Source organism: Varroa jacobsoni, unplaced genomic scaffold (genome assembly GCF_002532875.2).
Source record: "Varroa jacobsoni isolate VJ856 unplaced genomic scaffold, vjacob_1.0 scaffold_1179, whole genome shotgun sequence".
Lineage (NCBI taxonomy): Eukaryota > Metazoa > Arthropoda > Arachnida > Mesostigmata > Varroidae > Varroa > Varroa jacobsoni.
This window is the reverse complement of record NW_019214081.1, coordinates 140,253-157,999: the sequence shown is the minus strand read 5'-3', so window position 1 is coordinate 157,999 and position 17,747 is coordinate 140,253. Positions and strand designations below refer to the sequence as shown.

The 17,747-nt window shown below is 38.9% G+C and overlaps 1 protein-coding gene across 1 annotated transcript; it reads left to right on the top strand.

The window, feature by feature from the left end:
* The first annotated feature begins 13,762 nt into the window (after window positions 1-13,762).
* On the top strand, window positions 13,763-17,653 carry LOC111267402 (uncharacterized). The gene is made up of 4 exons (XM_022845635.2): window positions 13,763-14,204; window positions 14,983-15,050; window positions 15,592-15,744; window positions 16,271-17,653. The coding sequence occupies exons 1-4, from the start codon at window positions 14,072-14,074 to the stop codon at window positions 16,448-16,450; spliced, it is 534 nt and encodes a 177-aa protein (XP_022701370.1). The 5' UTR covers window positions 13,763-14,071; the 3' UTR covers window positions 16,451-17,653.
* Window positions 17,654-17,747: the final 94 nt, after the last annotated feature.

The following is a 17,747-nucleotide window of genomic DNA, read 5'->3' as shown; positions in this document are numbered from 1 at the left end:
TGAACTGATCATGGTAGAGAGACACCGTCGTTTTCACAATTTTACCCAGGATCAGGTATATATTAATCACTTTTGGTCCTTGCCGTTGCCGGTTTCCTGTGGTCTTTAGAAGATCCGAGAAAGATTTTTATAAGGCATGCCGGAAGTACTCAATATGGCTTAATCTCTGAAACGAAATTACGTTTCAAGCCGTTTTGGACAGGAGAAATCAAATTGCCCATTTGATCATTCAGTTAAGCTCCAGCGTTCGTCCCTTTCGGGCTCTTCGAACGTTTTAGCTCCCATATTTTTATTTTTTAATCTGGCATCATGCCAAAATGTAATACTGGAATACACTCGTACATTTGCAACAGATCAACACCAAAAATACACAAAAAACAGGTTATTTGCGGATTATAAAGGATTAATTGTTAAATCAACTACTGAACGCCCTAGGTCCAAGCTAGTTAATGCTTATATTGGATAGACATGATCGTTAGTGTATTCATAGTAGCTCATTGATGTAGCCCAGACAAACTCTAATAATATTTGGTGACGAAGAGGTCATTTAAACCCTTTTGAATCAGTTGGATCAGGGTCGATATCGGTTAGGGATACCTTGGGGCGTCTTGAACTCGTGCGAATGGTCGGATGCGCCAAACAAGGTGTGCATATGGTAGATATTAATAATGAATCTGCTGGTCATTGTCGTGCAAATCCCGTATAAAAGACTCGAACGAAGCGTACGGTGAAGTCATTTTATGACTTATTTTTATAAGCTTTTTCGAAAATACGAACAGACGTCTGAATTTGAATACTACTCAATCTCAGAAGCGTTTAATCCCATGTGAATTAAATCTCATTCGGCTAAAATCTCTCTCTCTCTCTCTCTCTCTCTCTCTCTCTCTCTCTCTAGAGAGAGAGAGAGAGAGAAATCCATCTGAAAAGACATTAGATAGATGAATGCAGACAAAAAGTTTGCATTTATCTAATGACAGAAAGAGGCGATTACCCCTAGCTTCGTTGTATGACTGACACTCTCTCAATTGTCTCAATCAATCAATGTCCGCCCTAATTGTGAGTAGACATTGATTTCTATTCTATGAAATCGAAGTGGTTTTTGTTAAATGTCTTTCGTTAAATTTCGAAAAGCTCTTAATACACTACAAGATAGAGAGCAGATACACCTTATTCCACCGCGGCAGTAGATCTCTTCACGCAGTATGCCCGCTACGTCTCTAGAATCTTACTAATCCCTAATACGACCATCCTTAGTGGGATCCGAACATACGAGGAAGGCTGTGAAAGGGTAATAGAATACTAATAGACACGCTAGAAACACCAAGGGGGCAAACATCGGCCTCACGATGCGAGTAGTTTCGTTTTTCCAAAAATACTGCTACTGTGACCCGAGCGAACGTTCTTCTTTTAGAACTTAGTTTTAGAACTGGCGCCGTTGACCATATTGCTATGTGGGCCCATATGTAAAGGAAGCGCAGTGCTGACACGCTACGCTGTTCGCACAGTATTTACACAGGTCTATAATCCAACCAGAGGTCGAAAATCAGTGTGTGCCGCATTTATTCTAATTACCCCCTTCCTTTCATTAGAGAACTTGTTTATAGTAGAAGAACTACATATAAATGCTAATCTATCTGTATGTAGTATGCCTATGTCTAGAAGATGGCCGGTTTCTTTTGTCGACAAGAATCAAACTTGTTGCTTAGATGACTAATTTTCACGGGTGAATTTTGTGTCAGGGTAAAAAGGACAACACGAATTAGAATTTTAGTACCGTACCTTTAGAAGAGCATGAAGTGAAATATTAGCTTTCCTTAATTGGGCCTTTGCCGCGCTCATTGCTTGATCCATCCGCTTCGTCATCCTTACCTAAATGAACACACGAGTTATATGTACGTAAATATATCTTTATAAAGATTTCTGAATAATTGCATTAGGTAACTAACAACGATTATGAGATCTAGATTGGATCAGTGCGTAGTACAGGGTCAACGTTAATTTGCGTACTAACGTATGATAGTTTATGTTCCAGTTGTCGAGTATTTTTAAGCAAATCGCTAATAATTTTCTGTAGACAACTCCGGAGCTCGTAGAAGCAGTAGTAGGGAGTTGGATCCAGAATCTCACAGTTCGTATCACCGCCTCAATGTATATGTAAATAAAGATACCATCAGTCGAAATAAACCTAGGCTTTGCTTAATGTAACAAAAACATACCTCAAACAACTGCTTTGAGGTGATCTTGCATGCTTTGCATCGGTACATCATAGACTACAAAGATATTATCTAACCCAAAATCGCATCTGCTCGGTTCACTATCGCTGTTCATCTGCGTGCGTGCATACCTAAATAGGATATGAAAGTACTTTTTACCCTTAAATTTAAAGCACTGGACGGTCATACCGCATTTTAATGCGCTTAAGAAACTGAAAGCTTTCTGAGTATGCAAAGTAACGGAAGGACACGGAGGAAGCTTTTCTAGCGACAGCATAACTTAATTTACGATAAAAACGTCAATGAAGCACACCCTAGAAAGCAACGAAGCTATTAAAATTTCTTTAGACGGAAAGCGATGCATAGCATTTATCGAAAAATTATTGCGTTATTATTATTATTATGAAATTATGTTCTTTGCGAAAATGTGTTTAATCATTGCCAAAGGATGCATCGTCGATTTTGAAGTGGGCCTACGCGCGCCTTGTATACCATTAGATGCTGATCCCATACATCGCACCGTGTAACTTATAGGGTTATGTTCAGTGTGTTATTTATATATTATGTAGGCATACTCTAATTACTGTTATAAAACGAATGTTCAAAACAGGCGTAATGAAGTTGGTCCTCAAATATGATTCAATAACATGAGTTTTTCCAGTTTAAACGGCTTGATTCATGGAAATTAAATAAATTCTCATAAAAATGTCCGTTCTTATACTGTACAACGTTAGACTGACTTGACACTTATTACCGAAGAAGCCTAGGAACAGAAAGCCACACAACTAATATCAAGGTCACACTTCCCAAGAAAAAACATATCTCAATAAATGAGCAACCGGAAGTATTACTAGTATCCGCTTTAAATATTACTCATGATAATTCGGTGGATTTCGTCGCCTTATGGAAAGTTCATCATTTGATTTTTGCTTGACTGCATCTGAAAGTAAACTGAAAAGTATATCGTGTGCTATTAAAATGTTTCATACCTTCATATCGTTAGCGCTGTTTTTAATTTTTAGGAACATAATTTTTTGAGTAGGCTTATAACTTTATCCTTACGTAAAATACTACAACTATATTATTGTCTTATAAATATCAAAAGCCTGCTTTTCGGTAAACGCAATTTCATCTTCTCCATCAACACATTCCTCCAAGTTATATCCATTAGTCAATTTGCCCCATATAATGCGTTCGGCAGGAGCATATTTCGACTCGTGCTTTGCCTGACATTTAAGTATAGCATCCAACGAATGTCCAATTTCTGACAAAGGCGTTTCAGGTTCATTCGATAGCTGTTATTCTTTATCCAAGACGAGAAAGACAGATTCTCGGCGGGGTTTCTCGATGATGTCATGATCCATCCTGATGAACCTTTCACAGTTGTCGGGTGGTAGGATTGACCGCCAACTCGCTATTAACAGCTGGCCAAAGAAGCGGTACGTGATTTTGCTTATTATAATAATCGCAGCAATTATTTGGATATTGAGCGGAGGTATGACGGAGGAAAATAGGGCTTACGTTCTGGGGAGTGACTGTTCGACCCAGAAAAGCATAAATGAAGACAATCGGGCTCACCCATAGTGGTTTTGCGTACACCTGCCCTATAGGCTGCTTCTGCACAACAATGTCTAAGAAGAGTAGAAAGTAATACTTCAAAGCTACGTGACAGCTTTACTATGTACGTTATTGTTTGTTTGTTTGATTCCTTGACGTCATTTTGCCCCTGAGCCGATTGTTGTAAAACCGAACCAAACAAAAACAGAAGGAAAAAAATAGCATTACACTTTTTGTTAAAAATTTATCTGTGCTTCCCGTTCTTAAGCGAATCCTAGTCATGCGTAATTCGTAATTGCTTATTAGAATTATACGTAAGTTATCTGATCTCAAAAGATAGTATACATTTCACCTGAACTTTACATCCATGCATGCCTTCTATCAATTAATAAAAGTAACTATAACTTAGATTTTCATGTTAGATCAACTAAATCAATAACTTATATATCTACAAGGTAATCGGACTGACGTGAATTATATGCTATTTATTCCAAATTTTCTATGTACTAAAGTTTTATATGCTTAATGCTTTATCGTGACTTTGAGGCTTTTATACTGATCAGAAATACGAAATGCTGTACAAACGCGTTTGTAAACTCCTTCTGCGGTTCGTTACATACAAATTTTGTATATAGATAATTATGCTGCTACAAGCAAATCCGGCAGACTTTAAAATTAAATGATTTTGAATTATGTGCCTCTGACAGATGAAATGTGGCTGGTATATAGTTGCGTCATTTAGAAACTTGCAAGTTGACTTCAAGGGGATGAGCTCAGAAGGAAAATGTCTTTTAGTCTCAACGATGAAGGCTCAATGGGGAATCTTTTGTTCCTCAGAGCCCTCACCGCACTCGAAATTCATCGAGGATGGGTAAAGATATTAGGCAAGGAGGTTTTAAACGAAAGCACAGTAAATGAATGATGCACAGGTATCAAGAACGGAGATTAAAGTGTTGAAGACCAGCCAGGAGGTGACCACATGACGAAATCTAAGGGACCTGAAGTTAAATTAGCAATCATGGAGGCTTTTCGCAGAACGAGAACTTGAAGTCTAAGAGCTCTGTCAGTCAAAACTGACGCAACATAACGTATAACGTGTTATAGAATCGTGGCCGAAATACTGAAAACTGAATACAGAATGTCTGAATACAAAAATTTGCCGTAAATTGATCCCAAGTTAGTTAGTTGTATGTATTCCACGTGCAATTTGTAGAATTTGAACTAACAAAAAAACCCGTTTGTAGCATACGGTCACGACATAGACAGGGGTAGTTCAATCTTCATCACCAACTGGCGAAGGGCCAGGCAAGAGAACAGGGAGAGAAATAGTGCTAAGTAAGTTTGAATGTAAGGTGATGGTACCACTCACGGTAGACATCAGGGGCACCTGCTACTATGAGATACTCGCCGAAAATGAAACGCTGTATGCAACCCGCGTTATTTTTTTAAAGGACTCATGGACCGGTGGCACGGAAATCAGAAACAAGCAGTATTGTTACCTGACAAAAACGCTAGATCTCATTGCCATGCTTCAATTACGTTTGAATTGGATAAATTAATATTCAGTTTATTTTCCCGATTTAGGGTCGTGTGATTACGAGGCTTTCCATGCTCTAAAAAGGATAGCTAGCGGACAAGCATGCCCCACTATCGATTTACGTCGAAAAGCCACAGATAAAGAAATCATTGTATGAGAACGCGAATGATAGGTACTTGACTGTCCAGAAGCTGCCACAGCACTGGAATAAACGCGTTAAAAATAGCTAGTTCAAAAGATATTCAATTCCGAAGTCTACTAGATTGTTTTGTAATAGCCTAATATATATATATATATATACCGGGGTGGGGTAAAGGAGGTTGGCTAACACAAAGAAGCTAGGTGATGTCCATGCTTCGTTTACATACTATATTAAGATATTAAACACTTGAATAATAATAATATTCGTTACTTTAAAATATAAAGATTTTTGTAGCAAGGGAATTTTCCATCCGCTAATCACAACCAAGCAAAGGTGCTAATCATGTTTGATAAAAATCGTAATGGTGAAACCAGAAAGACAAGGGTATACCAGCAGGCATAAATTATGCGATTTGATCGGAGAGAAGATTAACGAACTGTTGCTTATCAAGAAGGAAGAGATGCATAGTAGAACCATTAAATTAGTCTTACACGTTTATTAATTGATATGCCTTAAGGCTTTCAAATTCCATGTCGAAAAATTTCGATACTTTAATCAATTTGGGCTAGTAATTTCTTACGGATTGTTGCACGCAGTCATCCCAGGATTTGAATACATTTTGGTTCCTTGATGTTATCAATTTTTTGAAATGTCTCATTTGTCAAGCCAGAGGATATTTTCGTACGTGGTAACTAACATTAAACTCTAGTGCCATGTTTTTCAACTATTCGTAGTTTTTTTTTTAGTTCAACATCGGGCAGAGGGCCAGTTCGTTTGTATGAGGTTTGTGGTGATCCGTACGCAAGCCTCTCGGAAAAAACTGAGATATTTTTCAGAAAGGCAATGACAGAGACGCTCATTTCTCCGCTTGTTGAGGTTGCTGATTATTTCGACAGTGGCTCCGCTACGGGTAGAGTTTATGAAGATGGAAGTCTGCTACAGGATTGGAAATGAACCCCATTGCTAAGGAGGGTTCTGTTCGTTGGACTGGTCCGAATGAACAGCATAACAGCATGGCTAGATTACTTCAACGAGCCTTCCGAATCACAAAAAGAAAATATGCGTAAGTATGATGGGCTAGAAAAGTTTTTGTTATTTGAGTAGACTCCTTAACCCCACTTTGCAGATATAAGAGTGCCTTACCCTCAGTCATTTTGTGATCTTTCACTACTTGAACTTAATATAATAATATTATATAGAATGACTGTAATAATTCTAACTATAAACATTTTTTGAGAAGTTCAGCCTATGTACGCATTTAGGTTGCCCGTCCAGGCAGGAATATATGGTTATCAAATATTGTTGATGATAAAGTTAGGCAGTGGGGCGACTTTGACCATATCGTCCTCAAGGCAAAGATTATCGAAAAAAAAACTAAAGGGAACAAAGCCATTTCGTCTGCTCCGTTGTATGTTTATGTTTTTCTTACAAACGTACTATTGATTGAAAGCTATTAATGTGAAGATGAAGGAATAGGATATCATGCGGTAAGTCATAATCACACGAGATATTGCACTGAAGTTCTCATGAGAAGCTATAAAAAAATGACAAAAATTAACGAATTTCGACGTTACTGCGTCATTGGTCTGTCCATAGAGCTAGAATCCAGTTGTTAACAATGAAATAGGTTGTTTGCAATTGAAGGACTTTTTTTTAGGGTCTCAAATCAAGCACTATGCCAACTCTAAAGTGAAAAAGGGCAGTGCCAATATGAAGTATTTGACTTCACATAACCTGCAATGATCAAATCTATCAGTAGCAAAGGCACGTTCCACAGGGTGTCTACTCTATGTAAATGTAATGTACTAAAATTTTGATGCGTTGTCATATACCGCAGATGCCGAAAGCATAACGTGAAATACACACACTCAGTGAAGAGCAGTATCGTAGAGTCTGGCATTGTTAGTGATTCTGTTGGAAGTTTATTAACAGCAGTTCGTTGGCTATTAGGTAATGATAGTTCAACCAGTGGCAAGCTTGTCGTTGAAAATAATAATAGTGAACTTCTGTCAATAAAAAGTAACTTCGGCATCTGTAATGAGGTAGGGAGGCTGAAATCACTTGACGCTATCATGTATTTGTGCTGCTTTTTGCAATTTGTTCATTTTACAGCGGCAGGCAGGAATATTTGTAAATTTTTCAGCTAAGCCGAACAAAGAAATAGGGTAAGACATGGTCTGCACAGGAGGCGAAAGATTCTAATTTATCTGCTCGTTTCATCCCGTTGTCCGTGTGTTCTTCCTTTTCTTCAGACTTTTGTTGTACTCTCTAAGGCTTTCTTTTCCTTAAAGATTTTTACAGGTCTAAAGTGGACTTTTGCTCAGTGCTCTCGGCCAGGCGACGGTGACTGAGGCTGTAAGTGAAAACTCGTACGCCCAGCTCGACCTGGTCGTTTGATGCCTAATATCTCCACTGAAGAAATGGTAAAGCCACCTAGCTAGTTATATATAGGCAAGACCAACCTCGAGTGAAGGAGGAAATGGGGTAGGTCGCAGATAGGTAATTGCACATGTCTCGCAACCGTTCAGAAGCACGTACTACCTAACGAAGATTGGCTTAAGAGGATGATATAGATTAATCGAAGCCAATATTAGAAGAACACATGTTTACCGTATGTACACTATTATGAGTAAAGTGAGTGTTCTTACGGAAGTTATGAGCAATTTAAAGTTACGTAGCCGTATTCTCCTTTGAGATAAAGATGTTTGCCCGAGTCTTGTCCCTTTTGTGAGTTAATGTCCACTGAAGTGGAACAAATCTGCCGCGACTCCATGGCTGGTAAAGATAAGAAGCTCCCCTTTTCGCTTCGCCCTGCAGCAGAGTTTTCCGTGTTTTGTTCAATTCTAAGCTCACCAATGTAATGGCCGTTATATAGTAACTAACCAAGTAATATTTCCACAATAGAAGCAAATGTTTCAATCCAAATGTTCTTTGTTCGTTAAACGCAAGGATGTACCTAAGAGATAAACGGATATCAACAACAGACACGTCGCCATTTCTCAATTAAAAAACCTAAATTCATTCGTCAAGGCTGAAACAACAACATCATTATGTGATGAAGTATTTTTTATCGGTTCGATACATCCATACAACGCTGCGAAACCCTAACTAACTTAACAAGGAGCTATTAGACACTTCCTTTGACGATGTTTATGCCTCATAGAGAGCTGGCAAAAGAACGAGAAGTTGTAATGTACCGTAACAATATTTCGGGCTATACGATTTAGCCTTTACTAGTTTCCAGCAAAATGGCCACAGACAGCGACAGGAGCTTGGCCGTATGGAATGGACCGATGTGGTTATCGCACCCATTAATCTATTACTAAAGTCTGTTACGAAAATTCGTCCCCAACTCTACTTTGTACAGCTGTTGGTATTAACTGAATGATGAGTTAGTACTTGCCGATTAACATGGCCAAATCTATAACAATGTAGACTTGTATTTTCAGAGATCAAAGTGGCACATATCGATGTGAAGCTACCTTTACCTTTGATTTGGTGATTTCTTCACGAACACTGAGAAGAACAACACGATTTTTTAAAAACGAATATATTTCTATTAGGAACTATCAACCTACGAATGACGTCGTTTCAAATAAACAATTGTAGACTTTGCTTTAAAGTGATTCTGTAGGAAGGTCACTACACGGGCATACGCCGACTAGATAAAGTATTCACAAAGTGAATGTTCTTCACCTTACGTATAGAGAATATTACGCCAATAATTTTTGCAATGAACTGTAGAAAAGCTACTTCTCAGGCTATCGAATGTTATCAGTAGCTGGTCCTCTACCTAAGTAATTTAAATCCATACACGACGACTTCGTTGGACAGATTGAACGAGGACAAGCTAAAGGAGAACCGTTTGGGGCTTGGCGTTAATCGTTCCCGCACCGAGGCTCCTTTCGCCGCTCTGACTCGAACGAGTCCAAGGCGCTGGGTCGATCCCATGGGTAAAGTCTATCTTGATCTCGTTGAGACTCTTTGCCAACTTCAGTAGAGGTAGGTCTTTAGAAGACGCTAGAGCTAGAGGGTTTCAAAACAGAGGCCAGGACTGAACGCGTCGTGGGTGACTTGACAGTTTGAGCCTTTATAGGCTCGTAGAACACCGGCCAGCGTCGATAGGTGCCTGTCCACAAGAACATGACAGCTGTTCTACTGCGGCCCGCATCTCGCCGAGACGAACAAAAATATCGCCGCTAGTACTGCCTTTGGAAATTTGCTTCGATGCTCAGTTCCTAATAAAAAAGAACGACATTGTTGGCGAAATAAATGGGCACAGCTGTTTTAGTGTTAAAACAGTTCAAACGATACTAAAAAAAGCTTTTTTTTCCTTTTTAATATTTGTTACGAATGTCACAACATGGTTTTTACGTTAATGTAATGCACACTCGCATTTATTACAATTATCAAAAGTACTGAGCATTTTATACAGGTAGTTATTACCCCGGTATACAGTTGTTCAAGCCAAGAGCATACTTTACTATATTTCAAGCCAATATCTCTCGTAGCTATAAAATTAACGACCTACGGTGACTGGAAGTCCGACTAACTAGTGATGCATATAGATAAATTTTGTAAATATCCTGCCGAGACGCTTTTACTAGGAATATGACTCGTTTTGATAGTTCAGGTGCTGCTAGAGCTACTTTTATTAAGGTTAACATTAATTTTTTACAGTTGTACAAAAAAATATTCCAATAGAATGCCTTGTACATCTATGACTAACGTGTCAAATCACCGATCCTTGAAAAAGTTATTACCTTGATTATGAGAATCATTGTTTTTCTTGTTCACACACTTTCGTAAGTACAAGGCTTAAACCAGTGGGACCTTAAGACGCTATTTCATTCGCAGAAGGCTAATGAGGGCAGAGTGATATGCAACAATATGTAGATAACGCTATGACCTCTATACCAGAAAAGGTACACAGTCTAATCGGATGATAGGCTTCTCTGCGGTTTCCAAATTGTGTGAATTGTCAGGAATTGCATTGATAGCTTTACTGATAAAAGCCGATAGAGGTCATGGTGGGACGGTAAGACAGTACGTAGAACGAAGCCTATGAAGTACCTCGTGAACACGGTTCTTTGAAGCTTTCGTGTATAGATGATACTTCTGCAATCGTTACTTACCTGTCGTATATAACATATCTGCTGGAGTCTATCAACGAGCTTGTCTACTTTTTTTTATTCACACAAGTACAATGGACTGTCAAGTTACGGAGCGCTCCGTAAAATCAATTGAAAAAACTTGAGACATATGTTATTAGATTATTCTAAGTTCATAATTTATTCATTCGTTATTGCCAGCTGGACTCAGCGTTACCAACATTTCCGCATATCGCAGAACTGAACACAAGTTAATATTTACCTACTTGAATCCATAATATTCGCGAAATTGATGTTTTTCTTGCTTTTTGTCATCAGCGATATTTTCGTTTGACTGTTTGCGGTAGACGCTTTTCAATTCTAATGTTTTTTTACAGGAAGACTGAGTTGCAGTATTAAAAATTCATCGAATTAAAGTTAAATTTGTCTATTTACAATACAAACATCTATCTAACGCTCTATTTACTCATGTAGATAAAATAGTTAGTGTAAATATATGTATACATACATCTTATGTGTGTATATACGGTGACCCACCTAAAATGGTATTTTCTTTCTTGTTACAACAAAAATAGACGAAATGCTAGACGTATCGATGTTTTGGGCGGCATCGTTTAACTCTCACCGGTTTTTTCTCGGTTATGGATGTTCCACTGTGCCATTCATCACACAGCCCTAGATGTACTGGCGATACGTTATTTGTTAATTCATGGTAACCCAAAAAAAGATGTATTTTGTCCTGATCTTTGCGAAAATGACGCACTGCTTTCCGCCGCGATATATTTGTTGTTTGTTCTAGAAAAATTTGGCTGTCCACTAACACCAAGAATAGCTAATCAATGCATACTATGACAAAGACTCGCCAAATAGCTTACCCTGTATATAGACGATGTCTTGCAACGGTTTGCGACTATTATCGTTATTTCAGCCATGTTTGCCTGAACGGTAAAATAGCGACCGGTTGATTAAAATGAAAGCTTTATTTTTGCTAAAGCAATCCTTACACAATACGACTATACATATGAATGATTTCGTTCAACTAGACGAAAACATTTTTCCCTATGCGTTTATTATGTTTTTAATGTGTATCAAAATACCCGCTATTGACAAAAAATCGATGCTAACATTTGCGTACTCTATTTTCTGGAATATCTATACAGAAATATAGTACATACATATGTTAGCTAGTTGTCGCACTTACCCTTGGTTTTTCTTGTTTAGCGTGGTATACAAACCAAATTGCATGGGAAAGGGCAAAAGACAAGGCAAAGGCTTTGAGCCATCAATATCGCGATCGAAAGCAAATTGTTGCGTCCAATATAAGGCAAGCCTTCGTGTTGCTGCGGTTAATTATTCAGCAATTTAAGACAAGCAGAAGCTTGATACACTACCGAAGTAGAAGGCCGGCCACTTCAACTTTCGGCAGTGCTAGACGAAGGTTTCGAAGTAAGTACAAATCGAAGGCAAGTGCTCTGGGAATATCAATCATCATGGCTAACATTATTTGACTAGCATTTTTTTTCTTAAGTAAATGTGGAAAACCAAAAAGCAGCGGCTACGATCGAGAACTATACATATATAACTACTAGAAAACTATATATATATATAGTGTTGTGTGTTGTCATTCAAGGCTTGCTCGCTATTTTTACGTTTTCCTTTTTTCTTTTTTATATAAGCGCGATTGCCGATTAGATAAACTTTTCAATAGAGCGGACGATGCTCCCATTGGATCGGCGTTCGTATTGTTGTCAGACGCGTGGCCCAATATCTATTTTTGCGACAAAATAACTCACGTATCCTAAAAATACCGAATATTTAACCGCACATGTTCCAGTTTTTATCGAATTGAGAATAAATTGACAGGAAGGCAACGCTAATTTTGGAATACTGAATTGACTTTATATTGTTAACTCCTATGAAATATAAATTTTTTTTTTTCGAAAAAGCATTATCTTCGTCGTAAGGCGTTTGCTACACAAAAATTCAGACAGGTATATGGATATTTGAACCGGGTGTTGAAATATTCACGAGGAGCAAACTGCTGCAGGTAAAATGTATGAACCTGCGGCAAAAAACTTCAAAGACGGACTATTTCGATAAAACGAAATAACGTATATAGATGCTATCCATAAATGCGTTTTGTACAGAGTTATATATTTTTAGTTTGTCGAAATAGATGGAAGACTTTGCAGGGTAGGACATCGTAGTGATTCCATAGGGCGACACATTGCACTCGACTGCTGTAACGTAATTGCATCGGCGGATGCACTGCTAAGATGCAAGTATAAGTCTGGATCTGCGGCTTCAACGCTGAAAAGATCAGGCTATTCCCTAAAGCGTCCTTGGATAGGCAACGCTGATTACGACGTGGTCTAACTGCAAGCGTCCGCGCATATTTTAATGAGCGTACAGAGTTGTTTGGAAGCTCGTTGCCTTCGCCGTCGACGCTCGAGGCACACTTTCATAAAAGAAACAAAATACGGGTTTACGGTAGTAAAATAGAAAGACGTCTGTTCGGGTGACTCAGACAATAACAAGAGCAATTGAGATATCTATCTATCTGTGCATTTGTGTTCTAGCTCCGCCATACGATGAATATAGATAATCCGTATCAATTATAATCTTTCTTAAGGTAGCTAGATGAATAAAGCCTATATAGAAACAATGTTCGTCAGCATAGATGTGTTGAATTTCGAAAAATTCCAACTTTGTATATAGACATTGATATGTGACTATGGCGTCATTTCAAGCAAACTGTTTGCCTCAGCTTCATGACAGTAGGTAACATCTCCTTATATCCGTCAGAATAATTATAACATTATTACGTAATAGTAATTTTACCAGCCGAAACATATTAAAATATGTAATAACCCTTGTAGAAGGGTAAAGCCTGTCCTAGCGCCTCGTTCTTCCATCAACGCCATTATCAGTTGCAGTGGCAGTATGAAAACGTGAAGTGCCGTCGTTTCGTACTTCGTCACAGTCGACGCCGTGATAGTTGCCATTCGATTGCATTATAGTTGTTGCCAAACAACCGGAGGCAATGAAGCGGGTAACGGTGTCGGCAACTGTTGCCTCACGCAGGAATAATAGCAAATCCAATCAAGTATAGTAGTAAGCGGGTGTTTGTTGCTCCTTTCCCATTTTTCGGTCTATTGCGAGCTTCGTCCAGCAGCGTCACCGCAGGTGCATGGGACATCGCTTAAATCTACAGTTGTACAGCCAGGTCGGGATTAGATCTCATTGATCGAAGTGGCGCTTGTAGTGGTTAGCTGTGCCCGTGTTTACAAGATTGCAGGAACAATAGTTCTAATACATGTAGCAGCGAGCACACCATAGTAAAGGCAGGCCCAATTGCCGTACGATAAGCGGCTTGTGTCGAAGCGGTAGAAGTGAACACGAAAGAATCGTCCGTCGTATGCGCCTGCTTGGAGCATTCATGTTTCAATAATATCCTGCCTAGTTTTAGTCAGATCCAACGTGACATATTGCAAACTCAAATAAGTACAACATGCCACTTGGATATGATCGCGATTATGTGTGTACTAAGTTATTGACCTGCCACTTGCGAAACATTATGATTCTGTGGGTTGCTATAGCTTTGGTTGACTTCACTTCAGCCGTAACGCCACCTTCGGTGGAAGGTAAGTTGTTAGACGACTGTATCTGCTGAAGAGGACACTTATTTTCTAATTGCGGAGCCGTTTCCTTTGAGGTAATCTAGGTAATACAGCACATGGGAAAGAATCAATTATTCCATAAGTAACACTATGTTGAGTTAGCTAAGTTAAGTTAGCACCAAATGATACACGAGGCTGTGTATCTTCTGACGTGTCATTCATAAGCTGTTAGCAAATTACGTATATATTAAGCGCCGAAAATGTAACTTCAAAACAAAGCTCAACCGAACCCTCTGCAAATTTAGCTAATAACATAAGTTAAAATCACATTTTACGAAAGTGAATGTAGCGGTAAAGTTAGAAGTAATGACTATGTATAAAGCTATTATCATTAACCGCAAAATGGAGGCTATTGTCATATTTTAAGACGAAAACAGTTTAGTGAACGGTGCGACCGAGATCGTGTATAATTTGATGGTAGCAAGATCGAAATTTACATGGGCTCAGGTCTGATTGCTCTTTCACAGTTTCAATATGATGTATCAGCTATATTGACTTGGATGCCTAACAGGAGAAGATGAAATAAAGTGTGTCTTTTGCAAAATGATTAGAAAATTAACACTGTTACTACAAGAAACGCTTCAATCTATTTAGATCTATTCTCGTCACTCGAGCCGGATCGGTGCAATATTACCACACCGAACTTATTAACTTAGTACATTTTGCATAGGTCAAGATAAGAAATCGCCGACTGATTGTTACCGCTTTTACCAATAATAAAATTCATTATGTACGATTACAGAGATATGCGAGAATCCATTATTCAACAGTACCGTTTCGAAAAAACAAGCAAATGGTATCATCGGAGAGGTACGAGAATAATAATAACAGTGTAAGGTATACGTAAAATAACGTTTGAAAGATTAAAAATATTCGTTCGATATTATGTAGTAGTCGTATGATTGTTCGTTCGACATGCTTCCTTACGTCATCATCAACCGAAATCTAGAATCGATGAAGGGGCCCTAGTGGAATTCAAGTACTTCATAAACTCTCATACGTTTGTCATAGATACGCTTTCGCGACTGCGGCTGTCACGACCGCGTTCGCCCGGCACTCGACCTTTATCGGCCATTTCTCACTCGATGCTGGACTAACACGAATTGTCCTTAACGTATAGAAACTTTCGCCGAACACATGAAATCGTTTTCACTTAGCATTTCATGTAAATATGCTGTGCTATCCCAATTTACATAGAAGACAGTGAAAATTAAGTAGTAAGGCCGGCCGCCAGCCTAACACTTTTGCAGGCCCGTATCTTGAGGGAAATTATTATAGACAAAGTCGAGCACTGATCGCACCATCCTATCTCTGATTGTCCGCTTTTTACTCCGGCTGTTTCCAATTGCAGATGCTGATCAAATTTGGCATTGAACCAAATTTTGTCTCCAATACATTCGCGTGCGCCTACTATTTTTCGCATATCGACCTTTACATGAAGGCCCGGCATGAGATCGATCCCATAGATTTTGGCGAAGTTCGTGAGGCAAACTCCGAATTCTTCGTACGTGCATCGTCTTAAACATAGATTCCATCTTTTTACTGTGATGAACAATACCTGTCTCATTGATCACTTATCTCTTTAATGACTGAGTATCTCTAAAAACGAAATACCTCTGGGCCTCGTCATACTCAAAGGCATCGCAACGTAAATCTTGATACGGTAACGCTGATATTAAGTTATTTGATGCCGTTATTGGCAGAGTCGTGCTGCTTTCGATTGTGATTAGTTATTATAGCGTATTTATATTAATTAACGAAGAGCTTATCTGATTTAAGCGACCAATTCGTTTCTAATCCTATAATTAATATTAAGTTTAGGTATTATTTATACATTCGAGTCAGCTTAGGCTTGTCAATAATAACATAGCACATCTTATCGTTAGGTGCTCTATATCATGTGTCGTTTTTGCGGATGGCTACGAGGCCTGACCCACGCATCGTATATTTCAAAGAAAGAGGCTACGCGACACTGGAGATTAAGGATTAGGTAGGAACGTACTAAAGCATGTTTCTCTGCTAATTTTCAGGCTTGCCTCGCAACCCTGACTCATGGCAGCAACGAGGTGTTCAATGAAGTCCGTCCTGCATCGTCAGATAGGAGCCAGTCTAGACGGAAAACTCGCTTTAGTACTCCGCTTGACCCAACCCTAGTAGCACTCTGCGGCATGAAGGAAGGCCAGTGGCATTTCCCAACCAATCTGTTCTAAGAAACGCTAAGTGGCAAACGAGTGTAGAAAGTAAGCGCAGCCGGTGAGAACATGTCTTTACAATCCTTTGAAGGATTCCATTGATTGGCTAGACATAGCTTTATCAGGTGAATCCCTAAATGAGCATATCCGTGCTGGCACGGAAAGCAAATCATACTAGAAAACCTTAACCTGTACACCTATATAGATTTAGAAGCAGTCGTGGGCCTTAATATGAGCAGTCAACGTTATTAACAGCCGGCTGTAAGTTTTTTATTTTGTCTGCTATTATTAGTAACGTATGTATCATCTTGTGAGCATCAGTATTGGAAAATCTTTGTACAACATGAAAATTTTAAATTATGTTTTTTGTTTAGATGATAAGTCAAGAAAATCTCGATTTGTTGACTAAATAGAGAAACCGGCTTCTGCATTGACACCATACATTCTCGTAAGCGAGTTAGCCCTATTTGAGTAACGTCAAGTGTCCGTGATAGCTTAGTGGATAACGTATCTTAGGGTCATATTGTGGTCTAGGTACGAATCCGGAGGTAGACAAACGGGTCGTTTCGTGACGACTGCGAGCCAGCTGGTTAATGTAATGGCCAGATGGAATGACAATACCAGAAATAAAAATTCGAAACGTAAAGAGTAAGATTGACTGAGGTTGGCTCTGACTTTTATCATTGAAAACGTGCGGAACGCTTTCAATCAGCTTGGCGTAGACAGGGTAAAGGATACCCATGGAATCAGCAGTCAGTTTCACGCTATCGTCATTAGAACTGTCGTACTTTCGGCCCATTGTTTCTTTTTCTGTGTATGTGCATATTAGTACAATGATTCCGAATCACAGTTGTATCTAGTCACAGTTACGGTATTGAGTAGCGTAGTTACTAGTTAAGCAATAAATGTATGGCTATTTTAGCTTTATCATAACACCATCTTTAAAAGTGCTTTCTTCAGTTTGTAAAGGATCGCATCGTGCCTTGGCTGTTGTGGAGTGATGATGGAAAGTGTTGAACAGTCAATGCCTGTCATTGTTATAGATAGATTGCCCGTTTAATGCACTTTAATAAGCACTTCCAAAACCAAGAGTGCTATCCATTTCTATTTCTCCTTTATTACCAAATCATTTCATGAGAACGTATTACGTCTATTTAATGCGGTGCATATATGTTGTTTCTTGTGTATCAAAGAAATAAAGTTTGAAGAGAGAATGTTTCACTCGACGTTTCTTCAACTATTTCCTAACACTTGTTAGCTTTGGCGAATTTCCGTTACGACGACAAAGCGACAGCCAAGCCCCTTAGTATTTGGA

Bases quoted from the DNA above. Each gene is read 5' to 3' on its own strand.
- LOC111267402 (XM_022845635.2), top strand. From the start codon at position 14,072: ATGCCACTTGGATATGATCGCGATTATGTGTGTACTAAGTTATTGACC. The intron at 14,205-14,982 runs GTAAGTTGTTAG...GTACGATTACAG, and splicing joins AACGCCACCTTCGGTGGAAG to AGATATGCGAGAATCCATTA. The intron at 15,051-15,591 runs GTACGAGAATAA...TTCCAATTGCAG, and splicing joins CAAATGGTATCATCGGAGAG to ATGCTGATCAAATTTGGCAT.